This window comes from Nuphar pumila, chromosome 8 (genome assembly GCF_984573655.1).
Source record: "Nuphar pumila chromosome 8, dmNupPumi1.hap1.1, whole genome shotgun sequence".
Lineage (NCBI taxonomy): Eukaryota > Viridiplantae > Streptophyta > Magnoliopsida > Nymphaeales > Nymphaeaceae > Nuphar > Nuphar pumila.
In genome coordinates this window covers 95,596,213-95,619,626 of record NC_143256.1, presented here as the reverse complement: position 1 = coordinate 95,619,626, position 23,414 = coordinate 95,596,213, and the positions used below count along the sequence as shown (strand labels likewise).

At 36.3% G+C, this 23,414-nt stretch overlaps 2 protein-coding genes across 3 annotated transcripts in view; one reads left to right on the top strand and one right to left on the bottom strand.

The window, feature by feature from the left end:
* The window catches only part of LOC149830024 (putative E3 ubiquitin-protein ligase RZFP34), a 41,290-nt gene extending 40,737 nt beyond the window's left edge, over positions 1 to 553 (top strand). For both annotated transcript variants that reach the window (XM_090016262.1, XM_090016263.1), the window contains one exon: positions 97 to 553. In XM_090016262.1, the coding sequence (XP_089872388.1) occupies positions 97 to 237 (141 nt within the window). In that variant the 3' untranslated portion in view covers positions 238 to 553. The remainder of the gene's footprint in view (positions 1 to 96) is intronic.
* A 1,899-nt stretch (positions 554 to 2,452) lies between these two features.
* On the bottom strand, positions 2,453 to 13,549 carry LOC149830023 (DUF538 family protein (Protein of unknown function, DUF538)). Its single transcript, XM_090016254.1, has 2 exons — positions 12,867 to 13,549; positions 2,453 to 2,606 (listed from the first exon to the last, which is right to left on the bottom strand). The coding sequence occupies exon 1, from the start codon at positions 13,351 to 13,353 to the stop codon at positions 12,868 to 12,870; it is 486 nt and encodes a 161-aa protein (XP_089872380.1). The 5' UTR covers positions 13,354 to 13,549; the 3' UTR covers positions 2,453 to 2,606; position 12,867.
* Positions 13,550 to 23,414: the final 9,865 nt, after the last annotated feature.

Here is a 23,414-nt window from a genome sequence, read left to right as displayed (position 1 = left end):
GTCTATGGTTGTATCCTTTCCTAGTCTCTTTAGCTGATTGTTGTGCATTTACTAAGCCTACCTGACTTAACTACTGTGGGTGATGTGTATCTGCAGGTGTGGATTCTGTGTAATGACTGTGGGACGACGTCCCAAGTTCATTTTCACTTTGTGGCACAAAAGTGCCTCAACTGCAAGTCGTATAATACTCGCCAGACTAGCGTTGGCAACTCATCATCCTCTTCATTCTCCAGCTGATTCTCTGGATTTGGATGTGGTCTCTCTCTCTCTCTCATGTGGTGACGGGGGACTACTGGTTATTTTCTATAACTAAAGTTACTTTTCTGCTACTGCAATTTGATAGATCGGAACGGTCGTGTGCTTTTTCTACTCCTTCCTGATGACTTTCTTCGTCAATTGGATGTGCATTGCCGGATGGTTCGCTGCGTTTCTTTGTTAAGCTCATTTCCCAATGTTAGCTAATTAAGATATAGTTTTATTTGTAATCGGGTTAGATTCTGTCCATAAAGGGCTTTAAATGGAGCGGTGCCTATGGTTGAATTGTGGGAGTGAAGAGTGAATCTGGGATGTTAATCGATCAGATTTTATCGGATATCCGGCTGAATCCAACTTTGTTTGGTCAGATTTGGTAAGATGAAACCATGTCCGCTGATACGATTTTGATTCTTTGCTACAAAATTCGATGGATATCTGAATCCGATTAACTGTAGAAAAGTGGTTTTGTTTTCACCATCCAAGTTTGATCCATTTAGACCACATCCAATTAGCTGGAACTGATATTAGTCACATCTGATCCAAACCCCAATCATTTGCATACCTGATTGAATCAATCACTTACAATGAGCCATTTTGCCAGTGTCATAAAGTAGGTGCATACCAAATCTGAATCTGATTATTATTAGTTGGATGACACCTGCTACCATCATGGACTTTGGTGTGCAAGAGTGAAGATCTTGGCCGTTCATACTGCCACCGAGATTACGACGCATGGCAGCTCAACAGCCGGCCCAAACACTTAACAGTGTCAACTCCATTTCGTTTTGAATTTTAAACATTAAGAAAACAAAAAGGTAAAACAAAGACTTGGACCCCTCTCTCTCTTTTACTCTCTCACCGACATTTCTCTGCCATCCTAAACATTTTTTTGTCTTTTTCTTCCCTCTCTAATCCTAACCAAGGTCTTGGCTGGGTGGGATTCCTGCCCTTCCCAGCGAAGATATTGATCGGCATGTTTGCCTGTGGCTTAAACCTCCGCTTCTGTAGCATCTACAAGGTCTGAACATTTCCCCTTTTTTTCTTTTACTCCAATTTTTTGTGTTTTTTTTTCTAATTAGGATTTCTCTGCTTCTTTTTCTTCAAATATTGAGGGTCTAAAGAGATGCCCATTTTGATTTTTTTTGCTCTTGCAGAAGTTAACCAAGCTCTGTTTCTCATATTCAAAACTTTGCTTCTTTTTATCCTTCTTCATGTGACAGTTTTCTTTTACCGTAACTGATGTAAAGCTGTGTAGACATTTTGGTGACAATGTTCCGTCTCTTGGATTTCATGACGGCAGCAGCAAGTTAAGTGAGTCTTTTCGAAGTCTCCTTATGACATCATAGTTGCCGAAGATCAGTGGCGATGACTACAGTCCTTCAATGGCCCCAAGGCTTGACATTCCAAAGTCTCTCTGAAAGCTCTGTTGCATATGGACAATGCTTTCACACTCGCAATCAAGCCTCCGACCACCACTGGCATTATTCCTAAAACCTTAGCCATCTTCTTTGGCTTTATGTTTCCTTCCTGGCCCCTGCAGCTTATATAGACGCAAGTTCCATAAATTGAGCACTCTTTTGTGTTGTGTTTTCAGACAATTCTCACAAGAAATAAATTATTTATTTCAAGCTCATATTTCAATATGCTTTTAGGCTCTGTTTGAAAACTATCAGCATATAGACGAGAGTTAATGCAATTGGTAAAAACCTGGTCAAACTACCTTGGTGTTAGACGTTTGGAAACTGGTAACTGGGAGGGGTGTTTATGCATTTGACCTAATATTTACACTAAAGAATGGAATTGATAATAGCTAGCTTGCCACTTTTTCAAATTGGTAATCCCCATCCGACTACCAGTTTCTAAACAGAGCCTTATATCGCTCGTAATAGCATTCAATATAACTCTTTATTGTTGAATATGTCGGTCAGTATTTTCATAAGCATGATTTCACACCAACATAAGTTATCTCAACCGCATTTAAATGTGTCAGTGTAGCTTTTCTCAATGTCACATATATACATTAGTTTTATTCATTTCAAGTGTTGCTATGACTTTATTTTGTTAAAATCATCAAGAATGAATTATATATATATATATATATATATATATATATATATATATATATATATAAACAAAACTCGAAATCTTTTTATCATTGATGGTAATAAAATATAGCTTATCAAAATTTCAATTTACAGATAACACCATTACACATTTTATTGATGGTATAAAATGACTTGATCTGTCAAACTGACCAACTGTTCAGTTCACAAGACATTATGACATTATGCTCACTAATAAGTCTAATATCTGTCCAACCCTTGGCGCACCATGAAGCTCGGTCTCAAGCCCTGCACATTGTAGGTTAAATAAAGTCACACATCACTTTACCAAGATGACCAAGAACAGGATTTTTTGTTGACTCCTTATTGTGAGAAACAAGGTCAATTTTTCATTACTTACCCTTGGAGTTAAAAGATCTATCACATCGTTTAGCATCAAGCTGAAAATAATACATATTCAGAGAAAAAGAGAATGCTACAATAACATCAACAACAAAAATAAGAAAAAGAACAAAAATAGCGATTAACCAAATCAAGAATCTCGTTCACGATTTCAATAAATTTTCCACCCATAGTATTAGGGATGGGTTTAGTGATAATCTGGAATTCTTTGGGCAGGGATGATTTTAAAAATCAAAGAAAAATAGATCCTAAGCTACCAATGTACCGCACTTTTGCAATATTGCATTAGATCAAATGGCTTCTTATACTAAACCTTCACATACAAAAGAGCAACATGTAAATTATTTGCCTTATTTAGGTAGGGGGTGGCACTTCCATGTGAAGGACATTTGGAAAAGCAAACTGTGAAGAACACATGAACTCAGACAAGATGAGAGGTAAAGGAGATTTAAAATACAATGATGAGTTTATGAGACAGAGATTGTGTCAATAACCTCCCGTAAACTATGAACTTTCTTGTTTTCTTCATCCTCAAGAATTTTAAGCACATTCTATCCATGTTATCCCTTACACGAATCAACTCGTGAAGGAATAAAAAACCAAAATATAAAGATCAAGATTTACCCAAAAATCATATACTTTAAGAAGAATTTCATCCTCAATTAAACTAGTCAAGACCACCCATATTGCCTTAGGTGTAGCAAAATATAAAGAGCAAGTGCAAGAGTTCTTTTTTATTTTTTTAATATGTAAGCTGGGGTTAGACAGACTCCTAGAAATTACATGAAAAACTACAATTGAAACAAAAAAAAAATGATTCAGCAAATCTATAAAAAGTTATTTTATCTAAGGCTGATGTTTTAGCCAAATAACGTGATGTTTTGAAAAATCTACTATTTGGATAATATTGGGCTTCTTTTTATATGTTATTCATTATATATATATATATATATATATATATATATATATATATATATATATATATATATATATATATATATATATGTGTGTGTGTGTGTGTGTGTGTTTATGTACACACCAGCAGTAATCACGACACTCAGCTGCCTTAATAATAATAGGAGTTTTCTCTTGATTTGACTATTTAGGTTTGGCCCAAAGTTTAAACCATTAAAAAAGACAGAACTATTGGTCATACCTTCAAGCCCCAATTATGTTATAAAAGAAGAAGAAGAAGAAGAAATTACATCCAAAAGCACAGAGCTATGCATGTCTTGGAACCCAATGACTGAAGAAGTAAAAAAAGAAGTAAACTTTGAACAACACAAACAGAGCTTGTTTAACTTCCGCAAAAGCATAGAACTCACAAAAAATGAAACCAAAAAAACAAATGGGCAACTCTTTAAATCTTCAATAAACAAAGAAACCCTTATTAAAAAAACATGAAATTTGGAGTGAAAAAAAAGGAGGAACATCCAACCTTGTTTGCCTCCTGTTGTAACTAAACTGGTGGGATATTTAAGCCGATGACAAACATACCGGCCGATATCTTTGCAAGAAAATCCAGGAATCCTCCACAGCTAAGATGTACCTATGGGTAAAACCGTTGAGGTTATAATTAGAGAGGTAAGATGTGAGGAGAGACAAAAAAGGGTAACGGTAGATCTGGGTGGCTGACAGATTGACCAAAATACTCACCGGGAAGAGAGAGAGAGAGAGACGAAGTTTAATCTTTTTTGTTTTTTGTTTATGTTTAAAATTCAAAACCAAATGGAGTTAATGCTGCTAAGTGTTTGGGAGGGCAGCTGGGGCTGCCACGCGTCGCAATCTCGGTGGCAGTATGAACGGCCAAGATCTTGGCATGATAAATGAGGTCATTTGTACCTGATCCGGCTCCAAGATATTAGAACCAGATCAGGTTTCGTGAGCAGCGTTTAGATTGTGTTGAAATTTTTTAAACTCGGATCTGGTGTCCGAGCAAGTGCAACAGTGTCGGTTGTGCATTTGGTGTCAATCATGAAATTATAGTGACATTGGCACAGGCTATTTTAACCAAGCTGTCTCCAGATCTGGGGCGAACTGTGATCGTGTATTAAGTCAGGTTTGGCCAGTCTGTTGGGCCGTCAAGCCAACCCGATAATCGAACTATTTTTTTTTCGTTGAAATCTAAAAGATATTTATGGGAACATATCGAGAATGGAGTTGGCAGCTTAACATCACTCACAAGTCACAAGAGGCTGTCCTTACCACCACATTTTGGCAACACATGCTCCCGAACAGACCTTCGATGTATTTTTGGCGTCACATGGAAGGGCAGGGAGGACCTCAACGGTTTTACCCATAGTTTAAAAACTTATAGGGTTAACCGGGTGACTCAGCCCAGGATCACCCAGTCATCGGGTCAAAAAATAGGTGTAACTCAACTTTAACAAAACTCAGCCGAGTTGTCAATCGAGTCATGGGTGAGTCATATATATATATATATATATATATATATATATATATATATATATATATATATATATATATATATATATATATATATATATAAAATATAATATAAATATTATGTATATTATATATAAAAATATGATTCTACATGTATTAATAAAATTATACATTAAATATATTATAAAAACATCATATAATATATATTATATATTATATATTATAAATTATAAATAATATATACATATACTTATATATTTTATATAAAATATAAAGTTAACATGACTCAATCGAGTCACCGAGTTTTAAAACACTGGTTTTACCAACTAGAGGTCAGGCAATGCACGGTTGGTGATGGCGTGGTTTTTTATTGGATGGTCCCTAAAAAAATTAAATGAAAAATAATCGTACGAAATTTGACGTGCTTCTCCAAATGCTTCATAATTTTTTAAAAGTTTGGTGACCAACTTTCATAAAATACTTTTCATCAAAATATTCTTTTAAAAATACATTGATAAAGTGTACACCAATAATTCAATATCAATGTTTTTCATTCATTTTAATTTAGCATTCACTTTTCATTCCTTCATTCATTCATTTATAGGCATTGAATATGATTAATAACATGCATCCACACATAGTCACATGTCACATGCATATGCAATTCGATAGTAATATCCATTCATTCATTAGCATGCAATAACAATTCATGTCATGCTTATTAGGAATTTAAAACATGCATTTACACGACATTCCAAGTCATAATTACATGTTAATTTGGTATTCAAATTCATGCATTAACATCCGGAGTTCATACTTCTTATAACTTAACCCGCCCATATTCAGTTCGAAACCTGATTAAGCAAGATTTGCCTTGCTGTTACGACAGTCACCATATTATACACAGACTGATACTTGAGTTTATTTTTCTGTCATTAATGCACATTTTTGTCAGCTTTCATACGCTGTAAACCGTTCGTAAAAACTCCTCAGAATGATAAGTTACGAACATTTTATCAGGTAGGGGTCGGTGGCCAACCACATAGGTAGTTATCAGTCAACACAACCGGCGACTCACACATGCACAGAAAATATCGAACTTTTTTTCTCGGGACTGTTGCAGAGCTGCAGCCAGTCCGGACAACCATGCAGCTTGTTGTAGCCTAGCCGGGGTGTGCCAGGAACACATAGAGTCCATGGCTGCTCACAAGTAAATTAATGCAGCGAGTATTGTACAACATGACATCGTTTGATTTTATTTCTTTCTAGATCCAACAGGGTTTAGCAAAACACAACTACCACAATCACCACTTAGCAAATGTGTTTGGATAATGAATGTCAATGGTAAGCTATAAAGAACAAGACAATCAAGCAATTCATCACAGCCATTAATAATCAAACTCCAAATAAAAATTGATTCATGTGTACTTTTGGCAGTTTTGCAAAAAAGATCACATTTCAAACAATATAGGTAGACTTGGATTACCGTTGGGACTTACATGGTGATTTAGGTAGGGTACAATATAGATCTAAACAAAAAATGTTTTAGGTAGGGTACAATCTATCCAGTGGCGAGATAAAATAAAAAATGGCTACAATTATTAATAAAAATCTATTTCATATGGATAAATCAAACTATTTGCTGCAGTCAGGGCTGCGCTAGGACTGGACTGGGCTAAAAAAATGGATCAAAATCTATTTCATATGGAATCAGGGCTGGGCTAGGACTGGGCTTTTAAAAAAAAAATTAACTGTTTCGGGAGGCAAGACTGCCCCCCCCCCCCCCCCCACACACAGCTCCGCCTCTGAATCTATCGGCTCATAATCTTTAAGTTCATTAGTTTTTGCTACTATACACGTTTCATTACTTTATAACAGTCATTCTCTAAGCTTACTGGGGTTGCCCGAGTGGCAGCAGGTCTGGTGAGAAGTTGCTGAACCCCTAGCCTCAAGTTCGATTCTTACCGGGTGTGCCTGTGTATTTAACTGGTGTGTTCGAACTAAATCCTCCATATTTGTTCTTTGAACCGAACAGGCACGGGGACTGTTCTAACCTATTCAGATTCAGTTTTTATGTCTGATACAAAATTGGATCAGTCCTTTAATTTCGTATGGACACTCAGACTAATATATATATATATATATATATATATATATATATATATATATATATATATTTCTTTTACACAATAATGGTTTTATTGAACCTGATCAGACCCAGTCCCAATGGGGACTGGTCCAACCTATTTTGAATTAGGTCTGATCCATAATTGGATCAGACCCATGAATCAAATTGACTGTAATCAATTTGTTGATGGTTCAGTTTGGGCCTTTTATTCAGCATTGAGAAATAACCGAGTGATATCTATTACTTTCAAACCTTTTTGGGGGTTTAACATGGATTGTACAGTCCCCTTGTGCTAAAACGGATTCCAACGTTAAGTAGATCCATTTACGGCTCATGTGAACCCAATGACCCATTGTTCAACCCACATTAGTTTTTTGTTTTTTTCATACTTAAAATAGGTTTTAACGAAAACGATGGGACCCTGTTCCAACGGGGACTGGTCTGGTCCACTTCAGCATCTTGGTGCAGGCCTGAACCGGTCAGACCCATGGATTCAAGCATTACACCACAAATTTTTTTTGGTGGGCATGATTATTGGCATGCATATGCGTGAGTGCAAAAACGATAAAGTCATAGATTACTATCAACGGCTTGATGTTAACACGTTACCAAATAGTTGAACTTGATTTCAAATGTAAACAGCTTACATGCATGTCCAAAATATGCTGAAGTTATGCTCCCCATTGAAAACAGACAAAAAAAAGACTTTAGTTAGCGAACATGGCCTCACGAAGTAATGATGGAAAAACATAAAGATTAATAATCAAGACAATATTGACTTTAAATAACAAATATTTATGACGTAAACATGTGTGGGTGAACCGTGACTACATAAACATCGTCTTATTTTTAAATCCGAATCAATATCAGTCCCAACTTCATTAGGACAGATATATGGGTTAATAACAAATCCCAATCCACCCATATCCGTTTAGAACCCCTACCTTGTAATGCCTAAAAAAAAAAGACTAGAATTGGAACCGCAAACATCAAACCAAATCGTCGTAGACTCGAACCAAACACCTCCTTCGGATTGTGGTTGTTCCTCATTGTCCAGCCACCTCTCCACTTGAAACTCAGTCTTCTAACAACGTGTCGAGGAAGAGAGTGATGGAAGGAGAAAAGGTTGAGAGAAGAGATAAGAGGTTTGAAGAAGAGAGAGAGAAGATAGAAAAAAAATCAAAAAGGGAAAAAATAGGAGGGTGTGTGTGAGCCCTCCCCTTTTTAAAGCTTTGATATTTTTTTTTAACCCCCAACACCTTTCCTTTCTCTCAAACCAATTCCAGCCCAAATATTCCCTTCCCTTCCCTTCCTAAAAATCCTAAATCTAATTAGCCTTTTCAATGGATTTTAGAAAGTTTTGAATTATTAGCTTTAAGTCTTTATTAAAAGTTTTAGGAAAATCCTTGATTTAGTATTGGCTTGCCTCATATACAGGTCCAGCAGTCAAGAAGGGCCCACTAGGGTTAGAATTCCCATCCTAGGGAGGTCTCTTTCCTAAAAACCAAACTTAAAAAAATATCTAAGTTTATACCTAAGACTAGGCTTCTAAGTTTTATATTAGAAAATTTTCTTAAATTTTATTGACTTAACTTTAAAGAGGTTTATAAATCAAAATTTTCAGATTTTGTTCTCACTTTTGGCAATGTAGGATGTCCATTAGGTTGGGCCTACACAGGGGGACGTCCAACCCATTAGACTCCTACAACATTATAGATTGTAATTTATTTTGAAATTTTATTTCACTCCATTAATTAATTTTCATAAATTCTCATTTGGGTTTCTCTTTTGGATTTCAAATCCAATTGGAATCCAAACCCATTTAAGAATTCCAAATTAAATCCATACTCATACCCAACTACAAAATCCAAATCCAAATACAACATTGAATTATATTAAAAATTAAATTAAATTCTAAATATAAATTCACTCTTAATTACATTAAAATTCAAATTACCGAGTAATTCAAATTCAAATTCAAATTCAAATTGACATTAAATTAAATCCTAATTTAGATAAAATTTTGAATCAAATTACAAATCCAATTATAATATCCGAGATCCATTTATGAAAACCAAATTAAATCCAAATTTGAATTTAAATTTCAGAATTGAATCCAAATTCAATAAGACTCCAATTTCAAATACACCCTCAATTCAAAATAATTTTTCAGATCGAGATTTATCCCAAATCCATTATAATTAAATTATTTTTAAATTCTAAGTGAAATTCAAGTCTATTTTAACTTTGTATCCAACAAATTCTCAAACTCTACTCAAATGGTAATTTAACATGTAATTAAATTTCACATTAACATTAAATATTAAAAATATATATTTTTATTATTTAATAATTTTAGAAAATGACATGTGTTACAAAAGAGGGTTTACCTTTTTGCTTTACTCTCCAAAGATGACTGAAAAAGAACCCATGACGGTGATCATCTTCAAGCTTAATGACTCAAGTTACCTTATGTAGGCCATCACTATGAAAAATTATCTCAAAGGTACAAAGCTTTGCGGGTATGTGAGTGACACCACTTGTGAGTCACAACTCAAATTCACAAAAAATGATGAAATTCAAATTAGAGCTCTTGATGATAAAGAAAGAGAGAAAGCCCTCAAAGAATATCACATCAAAGTGGAGGATTGGGAAGCCGACAATACTCAAAACCTATCTTGGTTTATAAATAGCATGGAACTAAAGATAGCCGCTAATATTGTAAAATTCAAGAGAGCATGTGATGCTTGATCTTTCTCAAGACCATGGTCATGCAAAGAGACTTAGCACAATAATATTTTCTCCAAGAGAATATCCAGACCACCAAACAAGGAGATAAGAGTGTGAGAGATTACTATGGAACTCTCTCACCTCTATGGGATGAGTTGACCTTACTTGAACCCAAATGGAAAGGACCGACTATAGAAATGAGACAAAAACAATTTGAGAATGAACAACTTTTCTCGTTACTCTTTGGGTTAAGACCCGAATTTGGGCAAGTAAGGTCATCAATATTGTATAGGACCGTTGTTAGCTCCCTTAATGAGGCTCTTGCCAAAATTTACCAATCAAGGACCACACTTGGCATGACCAAAAGAGGAAAAAAAGTTCTTGCTAATATCACGGCCCGACAACAACATGAAATCATATAAGCCTCCTCACTTTAGAAGAAACTACAATGGTGAAGAGAGAAGAATTATGTCACTTTTGTAATAGACCAGGATATCAAACTCTAATGTCCCAAACTCAAAAAGAAGGTGGCAACCGTTGAAGAATCATCCAAAAAAGATGATGAAGCAAATAAGAAAGGAGATCTTAAAGATATCATTAATCATTTGACAATGGCACTTCAACAAATCCTTAACACATCCTCAAGTCATACTTTCGGAGTTGCCGTATTTACATCTTCCCCTCCCGATACGTGTTCTTGGATTCTTGATTCTAGTGTCTTCTTTCATATGACACCCTTAAAATATCATTTATCTGGATGCACAAAACCTTTTTATAGCTCTTATGTCTCTACTGCCAATGGAACAAATTTTGTAACTAAAAGTATTAAAACTCTTAAAAATATTTCAAAATATTTTCAAGTACCCAAAATTAGATTTGTTCCAAAATAATTTAAGTTTATTTTTCGTATCTTAATTTTTGAATTATGGATATGAAGTCTCTTTCTCATGGAAAAAATGTTGGGTGCAGGATCGTCAGTCAGGGAAGCTAATTGAGGAACGCCATAGGAGGGAGGATCTTTACTGCATGGACTTTCTTCATATTTCCAAAAAATCTTTTTATAATTTTATTAAGGAAAAAGATGTTGATTTATGGCACAAAAGATTAAGCCATCCAAGTGTATCTAAGTTATCTTTTTTACCTTTTTTGAAAAAATCTTGTATTGAGAAAGAATTTATATGTAATGATTGTATTATTGGAAAAATGAAATATATTCCATTGGGTGTTAGAACTTTTGTCTCTTAAAAACCATTTAAACTTGTGCATTCGGATTGATGGGGACCGGCTCCCGACATATCGAAAGGACTTTCTTTTTATATGGTATTCGTTGATGATTATACTAGATTTAGTTGGATATATTTTCTTAGGCTAAAATTTGATGTATTATCATGCTTTTAAGTTTTTCATAAGCTTGTGAAAAATCAATTTCAATCAAATACATATCCAATGATTTCAAAAATTACTTGGAAGAAAATGACATTTCTTATCATAGATCTTGCCCAAACACCCCACAACAAAATAGTTCAGTCGAAAGAAAACATAATCATATCATTGAAACCTCGAGAACTTTGTTTATTTCAAAGAATGTTCCAAAAAAAATTGGACCAAAAGTGCACTAATCGCAGTGTATCTTATGAACATCTTCTTTGTAAAATATCTCACCAATTGAGAAACTCGACCAAATTACTCCCGATTTAAGTAGGCTTACTGCCTCAAATCGGGCTGGTCCGACCCGACCCGATGGCCAACCCTAATTACTAAATAGATCTTCAACCGAAACCAACTAAAATAACTTGCATAAAGAGTCCTGAATAGCCAAATCTAGTGAATTAAGATAGTCCAAAATAGAGTTAGGTGGGAAGCCTGCTTTCGGGAAACTCGCTTAGGAAGTGCGATACTCTTTGCTTTCGAAGCTTGACAGGAATCTCGATTCTTCTACGCTTCTCTTATGCTTTTCACATGTTTCATCTATTCTATATGTTTTCTCACTCTACTTTTTATATTCAGTCATTATTTTTAGATTTTGCTAAAAAAACAATTCTTAGGCTGAAAAATCATAAAATTTAAGAATAGACACTTTTATTTGTGTTTGATTTCTATCCCCCGTTCAATTCTTATATTGTTTTGTTTTTATTCCTCATTTCTCGCTTCCTATACATTTTAAAATGCATTGCTTTCCGCTTACACTTTCTGTATCGTTTTTTGCATGTGTTTCTTGGTCTGACAACCTTGTCTAAAATAATAAAAGAGCAAAACACAAGAAAGAGCATCCAGGATCTAATGAATTCATCATACTAAAGAAAAAACCAAAATATTCATATTAAGAACACAGCTATTGCAACCGACTACATCCTTTAAAAGAAAGCAAAAGAAATAGAACCGAGTCAATATTCGAAACCATCCATCAAAAAAACATATAAAATTCCTAGAATTAGATATAATAATAACCGTCATCCTTAAAACCAATACCACCAAACCAGAATTAACACTTGTAGACACCAATTCGATTCTCCCCCAACCACCACAATAAGAAAGATAAGATCAACCCACAAACAAATGGCAACAAATTTTTCATCTTTATACAAAAACCAATATCAGTCAACTATCAGGCAACCCACAGCAAAAATAAAAATGGCAGCCAACAATCATGAAAAAGAAAACCAGCCTCCAGCGCAGAAATTATGTGAAAAAAACCCCCACAAACACACAACAACCAAATTCTAATCATACACAAACAAATCAAGAAAACCCAAATGGTCAACCAACAAAACAGAGAGGAAAAAAAGAAAGAGAGAACCAACATGACCATCCTCAAAACACCCACAGCAACTTACAGAAAGATTGAAAACTCCACAAAGAGAAAAAAGGCTCAAAAATCTCACCTCAGCGGCTCGTGGAGCTCGCGCCCTCGCACTCGGGGCTCTCGTCGAAATTCTTCGACGCGTACTTTGCGGAGACCATGCCCACCTCAAAGACGAGATCATCGCCGCTGGTCCTGATCCCCGTGATGGACCACCACCTGAAGAAGGCCCTCACCTGAATCCCATCCAGCCCCCCAATCTTCCCCTCCGTCAGCCTCCCCGTTATCCTCCTTGAGTATGTGGCGAGGTAGTTATCAGGGGGTAGAGTAATCTGACAAGGGTCCCCAAGTCTCACAGAGAACTCACCGCTGGTCTGGTTGAGGGTATAGTCCTTAACGTTTGTGGGCAGCAACCCAATGGGGAAGCCACTGTTTCTGAGCTCTGTGTAGGCAGATTTCTCCTTCAGGGAGATGGATTTTGTTCTTAAGGATGATATGTAGTGAGGGAAGGACAGAGAGAGGATGAGGAGGAACAGGAGCAGTGGAAGATGGAGGGTTGCTTTCTCCATTTCTTTTCTTCTTTTTTCTCTCCTTTTGCCTCTTTTTTCCTTGTTCTTCTCTTGGAGTTGTCTGGTTTTTTGTGGGGTTTCTGGGTGGTCGAGGATCTGGGAGATTGAATGTAGGTTCGGCCTCTCTTGGTCTTTTGGGGTGTGGTTAGGGAAATGACTAAAACGGCGTTGGGTTGTTGCAAGAGTTTCAAATGGCCATTGGATATTTTCAGATAAGCTCTCCTGGTTAGGGATGGCAGTGGATCGGGGCAGAGGCGGGGACATGCTTCCGACTTTGTCCTGCCCTTGTTCCCACCCACCTCCATCCTGCGAGGGTTTTGACTCACACTTGGTTCATTCTCTGTTGCATGATCCTCCATCTTTGATCCAAACAGGATGAGGGCTCAATTTTCTCAGTTTTTTCGTCATTATCATCTTTCGCCGCTGTCACCATCGGAGAAGCAGATCAGGTCATGCTGATGCGTGGCCGTTCGTTTTGTGTTTTAAAAAGTTAAAAGTCAACTAAAAAGTTAGCATTCATCCAAAATAAAAACAGACGGCCACAATGTTAAGCAAAAAGCTCATGTTCAGCTCAGCATGACCTCAGTAAGAGAAAGAAGAGGAAAGAAATAAAATTTTGCACCGCTCGTTAATGAAAAGAGAAGAAGAAAGGAGAGATTTAAGAATGCTATTCGTGAGAAAAAGAAGAGAAAAACAAAATTTTGCACAGCTCGTTAGAAGAAGAAAAAAAGAGATTTGAGAAAGGATTTTATGTTAGGGTTATATATATATATATATATTGATTTTAGGGTAAAGCAAGTTGACGCACGGTGGGGGCAAGAGTAAGTTTATCCCCGCCTCAATCCCTGCATGGGTTTTGATTTTAATGTTCATCCCTGGTTCATTTCTTGTTTGATGTCCTCCATCCTCGATCTAAACAGGCGAACGGCCCCACTTTCCGGATCTACTGCCATCCCTGTTTCTTAAAAACTGCCTCGGCTTGTTTATGATTCTTCAAGGATTCCCCACTTCATGGTCATGATGTTTAAGATGCAGTTATTACTTTTTTAAATGAATTGAGAAGAACGTGTCAATTGTGTATCATTCGGTAAAAACTGATAAATGTCATTACTTTTTTTTTTCTGACTTCCAAACAGTTCTGGAAGTGGGGATTCCGCACTTACCACTCCGGTAACTAGGGATGGCAGTGGATCGGGGCGGGGGACAAGGTCTCCACCCCCACCCTGTCTCAAAATCTGAACCTCTATACCAGCCTCCATCCCCGCACCAGAATGGATTTTAACCTCCACCCCCGCCTCCATCCTCATTTCAAGTCCTCCATCCCCGGTCCAAACAGGGGCGAGATGGGGTGGGGCCCCATTTTCCCTCGGTTATAGTTATTCCTTGAAGGATTGGAGATGAGGCGAGGTGGGGCGGGGCAAGGCGGTGATTGTAACGGGGTGGGGTGGGGTGGGGTGGGGTGGGGCGGGAGAAAGTGTAAGTCCATCGCCTTCATCCCCGCACGAGGATAAACTTTAACATTCATCCCCACCTTCATCCTCGATCAAAACGGGGTGAGGTAGGGCAGGGCCCATTGTCCCCGGTCCACTGTCATCCCTACCGGTAACCACTATGACCGCTTTCTAAACAGAACTAACAACAGTTGCAAAAAACAATGACAAGTTTCAAACAGCCTTATTTGATCATCCTTTGCCAAGTTTTGTTGACTTTTAAGAGCCTGTTAAGTTGCTGAGAAGTTGGTGGTCCCCCTCTCTCAGTTTTTTTGTTCTTTTTTTTTTGACTTTTGAATGGCTAAGTTATATATATGAGGAGAGGGTGGTGTGTCTTCTTCCCGAAACACAAATTTGCGTGTTCTTGTGTGTACGGAGAAATATCTTGGGACCTGCGATAATTCATATGCCAATGTTGCCCACAATGACTTTATAATAAAATAACATATAAAAAATGTAGATATGCTTTTAACATAAATGTCCTCTTGTAAGATAGATATGTGTTGGATGAAAATGTCCTCTCACTCCCCGTAAATAAATTTGCACGTTTCGCCTTTGTTTTTAGTTTGTGTTACAAAACATGGCTACCTTCTCGTTTCTGCCTGATGAGTTGTGGAGCTTGATTCATAGTTTTTTCTCTTACAGAAAGGGGGGTCTGGGGTTCCCCCGATGCGGGTCCCGCTGCGCAGTCAGCGGGCAGGGATTCAGAGGGTAGGGGTGGCAAAACCTGACCCGACCCGCCAACCCGCCTCTTAGGCGGGTTCGGGTTGGGCAAAAATGAACCCGTTTAATAAACGGATCGATCTGCCTAACCCATTTATTAAACGGGTCGAGTTCGTGTTAGGGGTATGCCAACCCGGCTAACCCGTTTAATAAATGGGTTAGGCGGGCGAGTCGACCCACCAACCCGCTAACCTGCCAACCCGTTTACCCGACCCAACCAGTTTATTAAGTGGGTTGGTGGGTTGTGTCAGGTTACCCATTTAATAAACGGGTCGGGTTCGTGTTTGCCACAGCCGACCCGTTTATTAAACGGGTCGGGTTCGAGTTGAAGTATGGTGACCCGCCAACCTGGCCCGATTGCCACCCCTACAGGGGGGCACCCTTGGCGGAGGGTTGTGGGGGGGTAACGCCCCCCGAAAGATTTTTTTGGGGCTTATGTTTGAGACTCGGTTTATTATGGATCAGACCCAACTTGTTTAGGTTTAGGGTTTTTGCCCTTGCCTTGTATAAGTTCTTTTTTTTTCTTTCTCTCTTGTAACTGTTGAAAAGAGCAATAAGATTTCTCTCTGAGCGATCGTGATTTTTTTATTCTCTCTATTGAAAAAAATGATTTACAGTAAAAATCAAATTAGAGAGTAGCGATTTATAGTAGAAATCAAATTAGAGAGTAGCGATTTACAATAGAAATCAGATCAAAGAGTAACGATTTATAATAGAAATCAGATAAGAGGATAATAATTTATAATGGAAATCAAATCAGAGAGTAACAATTTACAGTAGAAATCAAATCAGAGAGTAGCGATTTACAGTAGAAATCAGATCAGAGAGTAGCGATTTATAGTACAAATCAGATCAGAGAGTAGCGATTTACAATACAAATATAATTTGTATTGTAAATCGTTACTCTCTGATTTGATTTCTACTGTAAATCGTTACTCTCTGATCTGATTTCTATTATAAATCGCTACTCTCTGATTTATTTTTTATTGTAAATCGCTACTCGCTGATTTGATTTTGACTGTAAATCGCTACTTTCTTATCTGATTTCTACCATAAATCGCTACTCTCTGATTTGATTTTCATTGTAAATCGCTACTCTCTTATCTGGTTTCTATTGTAAATCGCTACTCTCTGAATTGATTTCTACTATGAATCGTTACTCACTTATTTGATTTCTATTATAAATCGTTACTATACTTAGTTTGATGTTGCCACCATTATCTCTGTTATAAATCGTTATTCTCTGTCTACTCAGTTCGATGCTTGCACCCTGGTATCATGATGATCAATAGACAAAATGCTGATTTTTCTAATAGTTCAACTATTTCTCACAAACAGACGATGACAAAGGGTGCTTCGACGATAATAGATGACGACGACAAAGGGTGCTCCGATGACAGCAGACGATGGCAAAGGGTGCTCCAACGACAATAGAAAGCGATAAAGGGTGCTCCGGCAGCAGTAGACAACGACAAAGGGTGCATTGTCAATCGAAGCTCCTGTTACAGTAGATGGTGCATCGTCAATGGGTGATCCAGAACGTTTAGGGTGACATATTGCGAGAAGCTCCTGTTAAAGTAGAGTAGTTTACTCCTTAGGGTGAAAACAATGATGATTTTAACCCTTTCTGGCGAGAGGACATTTTTGTCATTTCTTTGAAATATCGTTTTTATGATGCGAATGGCAGGAAATGGTACTTAAGTCTTTGCAAATGCACCAGACTCCAATGCTAAGTGATACCGACATACACGGGAAAATGAACCCCACGTGATTACATACGTGGCACTCATTCAGACCCGAGAACACTCACCTACGTGTTCCGGAGGGGAACATATAACCTGCTTCGATATATGAGATTTTGAGACCGTTAAAATTTAAAATGACTTGATTTGAGTGAGGCACACGCGGATGAGCCATGATATAAAACGAAGCCGATTGACTAATTCTTAACCAGATAACTTTTTTTTTTTTTTGGCCTTTCAAAAAAAAAAAATCTTTATCGGATACACTGCCAATATTCTGGACCCGAGGCTGTGTTTTTCCTGCTCATTTATCTGGACAAATAGGGTGATTTGAGCCAGGCAAAGGCAATCAAGCATGCCAATTTATCCCACTTTTTTTATCAAGTGAGCTCCACCAAAAAAGCCTCTTGACAACTTCTCTTTGGTGCTGCATGAAAAATCTAACTCAATTTTTTTTTATCAGTAATGCACTTATTCAGAATCATGGGTAGCATTTAGCATCACATTTCAATGATGGAAAAAATGTAGAATCATCAAAGAAACTCGTTAAATTCAAGAAATTCCAAATTTATGGTGATGCACTCTGATGTCCCGAGTGTTGGAAGAATTCTTCTAACATTTGGAGTTCTAAAGTCGTGACATAACAAAAAATTTTTTTTTGAGTTTATTAATCGCTAGAGAAACTCTCATCAAATGTCCTACTCTGATATTTGCATTCTTAATATAGGCATCCAACTATCTCATGAGAAGAAATTATAAAGCCATGATATAACGACAGATTATTACTCGCTTAGCATATAGTCATCAAATAAGTTGTGAGTGAGTTGGTGTGGATATGCACACTAAAAAGTTTTTGTTTTTTTTAAACAAGGTTTTGAAAATCAGTTTCGAAAAAATGGGTTCTCCGACTACAAGTTGATGGTCTTTCTTTCTCAAGTGGTGTAGGATTATCAACTCCAACAAGACCTCAGATTGGTTCTCTGCATATCCGATGTTCCATACCTTTTTTTCTACCTCATGAAAATAAGAAACGAGACCTCGATGATGCTAGGCACCACCAAAGCTCTAAAACAAGTAAGACACAATTGAACTTTAATTAAACAATAAACAAAATAAATAAAAAATAAATAAATAAATAAAGGAAAAGGAAGCTAGACGATGTGGCGAGTACAGGATAAATTCGCCAAGGGTGGCTAAGTATTTTAACCTAATACTAGTTGAATTGGGCTAGATAGTTCAATAAAATAGGATTCACCTAGGCTAAGATGGGCTCACAATGCAACAAGGGCTCCTTCATTTACTATAGATGGCTAGAATAGAAGGAGAGACCCTTGTTTATAGAGTTTTAAATAGATTTTGGACCTAGACAAATAAAATTTTAGATCAAGATATCCAGATTCAGCTGCTATCCACCAAGTTGTTGATGGTTGAGTGAAAAAGTGAGGTGGTGGGCCATGATTGGTTAGAACTGCATGGCTTATCCTAAAAAGTTAAATTAGAAAAGATAGAAAACTAGTTTTGGCAGGATTACTAAGCTTGTCCTAAGGTTTTGGAATGCTTAAACTCAAAAATTCATGATTTAGATAAGTTGGTTTGAACCAAATTAAATATATTTTCTTAGGTGAAACAAGTTTAAAATAACATTAATCATTTTCATCATATCTCTCAACATATAATTGATATTAATGTAATTTTTATTTTATTTGATAGATAACACGTTTAATTATCTACAGCTTTTGTTTTAATTTCAAGATTCAAAAATGTAATTTGATAAGCCAAAAATGCATTTTAAGTAAAGCTCATCCGAAAATCAGAGTGGTAGACTTTACTATTCTGATCATAAATCCCTCCTAAAGCATTTCTAACCAAAATTTATTTTATTTAAAAGGTAAGACATTTTAAAATATTTGACCATTTTGATAAAAAAATATCAAAAATGCGTTCAAATTCACGTTGCAAGTCAAAATGGGTGGTACCATCAAATACCCAAATTCTATAATTCCACTTCTTCTTGAATTTCCTCATACTAATTGACTGGAATTTCAGGATATTTTACGCTGTCAATGCTGGGGAAGTGTATCATTGCAGTTGATATTTTTCTTTTTTCGAGTTTCCAAATAAAAGCAGGAAAAACATAGAACTTTAACTGATATCCAAATGCACAGGGTGCTCCGCTCATGCTTGCAATTTACAAGACTTTTTATAATTCAAATCTATACTTGAAAACTCTGATAATTCACAATCATACCTAGTTTCATGCCAGGTAACTATTCTTGCTTTAACCATAGTTAATAAATACAAACTAAATAGATATACAAGCTTTGACTTTATTAAATACACATTTTTTTGCCCATCCTACCTTCATTAATTGTATATGACCGTAAAGTTGAACTTTCTTAAAAACAAAATCACAAATTTGAGTGAGAATAGGAAAGGCCATATTGTGATTTGACCACATGTATGCTTTTGGTTTAACCATAAAATAAATGTGGTATAAATTTAAATTACAAAATTGTTTGGTTGTGAATCTGAATTATAAATATTCTTTTGAGTATGTTCTTCTAAATAATCCCAAATTTTTAATACAGGCAAAAGCAGTCAATTGCAAATGGGTGACATCAAGGTGTATAAAAGTGATGACCTGACCCTGGGTTTACTTGTCAGGGAGCGACCCTGTTTATTGCCCCAACGACGCAGCTGCTTTGGACATTTAGTTGCATCTCACCTTATTTGGAATAACTTGAGATAGAAAGTGAATCTTAAAAACCAATTAAACATAAAACTTTTTTTTGGCCTAAAAGTAAGTCATAAAAAGTGAGTTAGCACACAAACCAAAAGTGAGATTTGAAAAGTAAATCACTTTTCATGAGATCCGATGAAGTGAATCTCTTTTATTTTCACTTTTTAAAAACGCAATCAAACTTAAGTGTATACATTTTTATGAAAAAAATGTATAATACCTTCTAAATTATGTGAATTGGCCTTAGAATTTTACCTTATCAACCTGACAACCCAAATTTCAAGTCGCACCTGGCCGCTTGTTATTTGAGAGGATTCAATTCCAAGTGCACCTCGATGGGTCAGACATCAGATAGACCATTTGACAACCCTAAATTTGCAAAATACAAACAAATCATGACCATAAAACATGTTTGATTAGATTGCCCAAGGTTTAGCATTGTAAGTCTACACTTGCCTTTCCAGAAACAAATTTTTTTTTTTTATTGAGAAGAAGAGAAACAAAGACTAAACAAGTAAAAATAATTGAACTCTTAAAACTCATCCATGCAGGTAACATGAATAGGTTTGAGAAACAAGATGAGCCGCTAGTTGACTTTTCTTAGTTTGGCTCATAAATAAAAAACTCATTCAGACTCATGAAATAGACTCGACAAGCTCGAGCACGACCAACCAATGCTCGGCTTGGCTCATTTATTAATAATAAGTAGATTTTATATTATAAAATGAAGATGGTTGACGTCTTTGGGACCACGGCTAAAGACCTATTTTTCACTGCTAAAGTTCTAGATATATTTCGTCACACAACTCTTGAAAAATCACATCTCTAAAGACCTGTTTTCTGCCCAGGTCTTTAGCAGCAGTCTTGACCGTTGCTAAATGTCTTTTGCACGAAAAAATGTGCAATTTGCACGCAATCAGCGGTAACAGTGGATGAAAAGACATCCATTGTTACTCCCGTCTAATATAATATAGTAATGGGTACATGTTAAATGGGTTCTTTCAGTATTTTTTTTTTGCTCAGACCCCATAAATGTGTTTGGTATGGCCGATTTACGAGGAATCCACACCTTGATCATGTATTTTTGATGAAAAATATAATGTTGGAGCCTAAAAAATTTATAAAGATTTTGGACCGTTGATTTTTTGAACCTTATAAAAACCTATCCATGTGTCCCAATTGAACACTTCAAGAGTTGATCCCTATAATTTCAAGTACATAAATCACATGTGTACAGTCAGAATTTAATTTTTTTTTAAAAAAACCTGAAAACCTTATTTAGCACTTATTATTTAGCATATTTCATTATATATATAATATATATATATATATATATATATATAGAGAGAGAGAGAGAGAGAGAGAGAGAGAGTTGTAGCTGCCTACTACTCACTTCAAAAGCATCACTAAATGCCTTTAGCGACGCTTTAAAAATGCTAAAAGGTTTTTTTTAAAGCACGCACGTCCACTTTCGTCTAGCCAAAACAATGGTAGGCAACTACCACTTTTCATATATATATATATATATATTGACTACTAATTAATGAAGGTAAGAAACTAATGACTAGAAATCATTTTCTAAAAAAAATCAATTTTTTGTAGATCAAATATTATGGATGTGATTTACATGGTTTGTTTAATATGAAACTTGTTTTGAATCATGTGATTATGACAACTAATTAGGATTTTAAAGGGGTCTAAAAATCAACGGCCCAAAATGTGTCAAAATTTCATAACTCAAAAGATCAAATTTTTACATCAGAAAAACACAATCCAAGGCTTGATCCTTAGCAAACAAGTTATATATATATATATATATATATATATATATATATATATATATATGAAAAAATATTTACTACTAATGAAGGTAAGGAACTAATAAACTAGAAATTATAGGTGCAAGTTGTCACGACTCAATCTAACCACATATATGTTCAACATGGCTTGTTTACTAAGGATCAAGCCTTGGATCATGTTTTTTTTTATATAAAGTGTGATATTTTGAGTTATCAAATTTTGACACATTGTGGGCCGTTGATTTTTGGACTCTTTTGAAAACTTAATTACTTGTCATAATCACATGATTCAAAATAGGTTTTCTATTAAGCAAACCATGCCGTAATATTTGATCTACAAAAAAATTATTTTTTTTAAGAAAAGAATGATTTCTACTCATTAGTTAGCGAATATTATAAATGAGTTGGCTTGTGCTCGGCTCGTTTAGCTGGGGATTTTTATGAGCTCAAGCTCGGCTCATCTCGACACAAGAACTAGCCAAGAGTGAACAGCCTCTGTTCGGTTGGTGGGCTTGTTTATCAGACGAATGTTCATCATGAAATTAGAAAGAACATGGTGTTGAAACAATTTCCCGATTACATCGTTTCACAATCAACATCATGATAAAAATCAGAATATGTATAAACATAATGGGCATGATTAACAGTCGATCGAAAAGAAAACAGGGAGCAGACATGTCGAATTCCACAATATACCAAAATCCAAACACATGCAAATGAACAAACAGATGCAAAGAACATAATAGAAACAACAGAAACATGTTAATATTATGAAATAGGCTAAGGCATACGAAAGTACTCCTCTTAGAGAAGATTCTCCCCCACATACGGTGCAAATAGGGTCCGACGTTCTTCCCGACGATGTACTTCGATGGTAGATCATTCTTCAAAAACAACATCTCGGAACCACTATTGCAGAAAACCCCCTTTCTAGGAAAAATCAGGAGAGCGAGAGAGAGCAAAGAGAGATAAACAAAGAGTCAGACGACTTTCTCTGTCTTGTATATCCGTAATCCCAGCCCTAACCCTGTTTTATAACCTACGAACGGTTACAAAACGTGGAAGAGTCCCGTTACAGAATCCGAGGGGTCGTGACCTGTTAACGAATCTATCTGTTATCCATTCTCATAGCCCATTATCTAATCCAAATGAAAACAGAAAATTGGGGCAAAAAGATCATTGGACTCTGATTAGATATGGCCCTAAAGGGCCAATTACCCAAACCCGAGCCCGACCCAGCCTGGCTCAACACGGCACGGCACGGCGGGCGGGCGCGCGAGCGTGAGTGTGGTAGTCATCCCAACCCCTTGTTCTTTGGAACAAGTGTAAGAGCTTTCATATGGGTTATAAAGCCCAAAATATTCTTGAAACTCTTCAATATGGGACTATTCCACATCATAAAGTCCAAACATACTTCTAAAGGGAGTGGTTCCAAAGATTTTCCATTATTTGAAATCCCTCTTCACCTCTTCTTACACCCAACATTCCCCCACAAATTCAAAGAATGAAAACAAGAGAAAACCAAGATGCAAGATGGAGTAATTTGCAGCAGGACATATCATGCTTT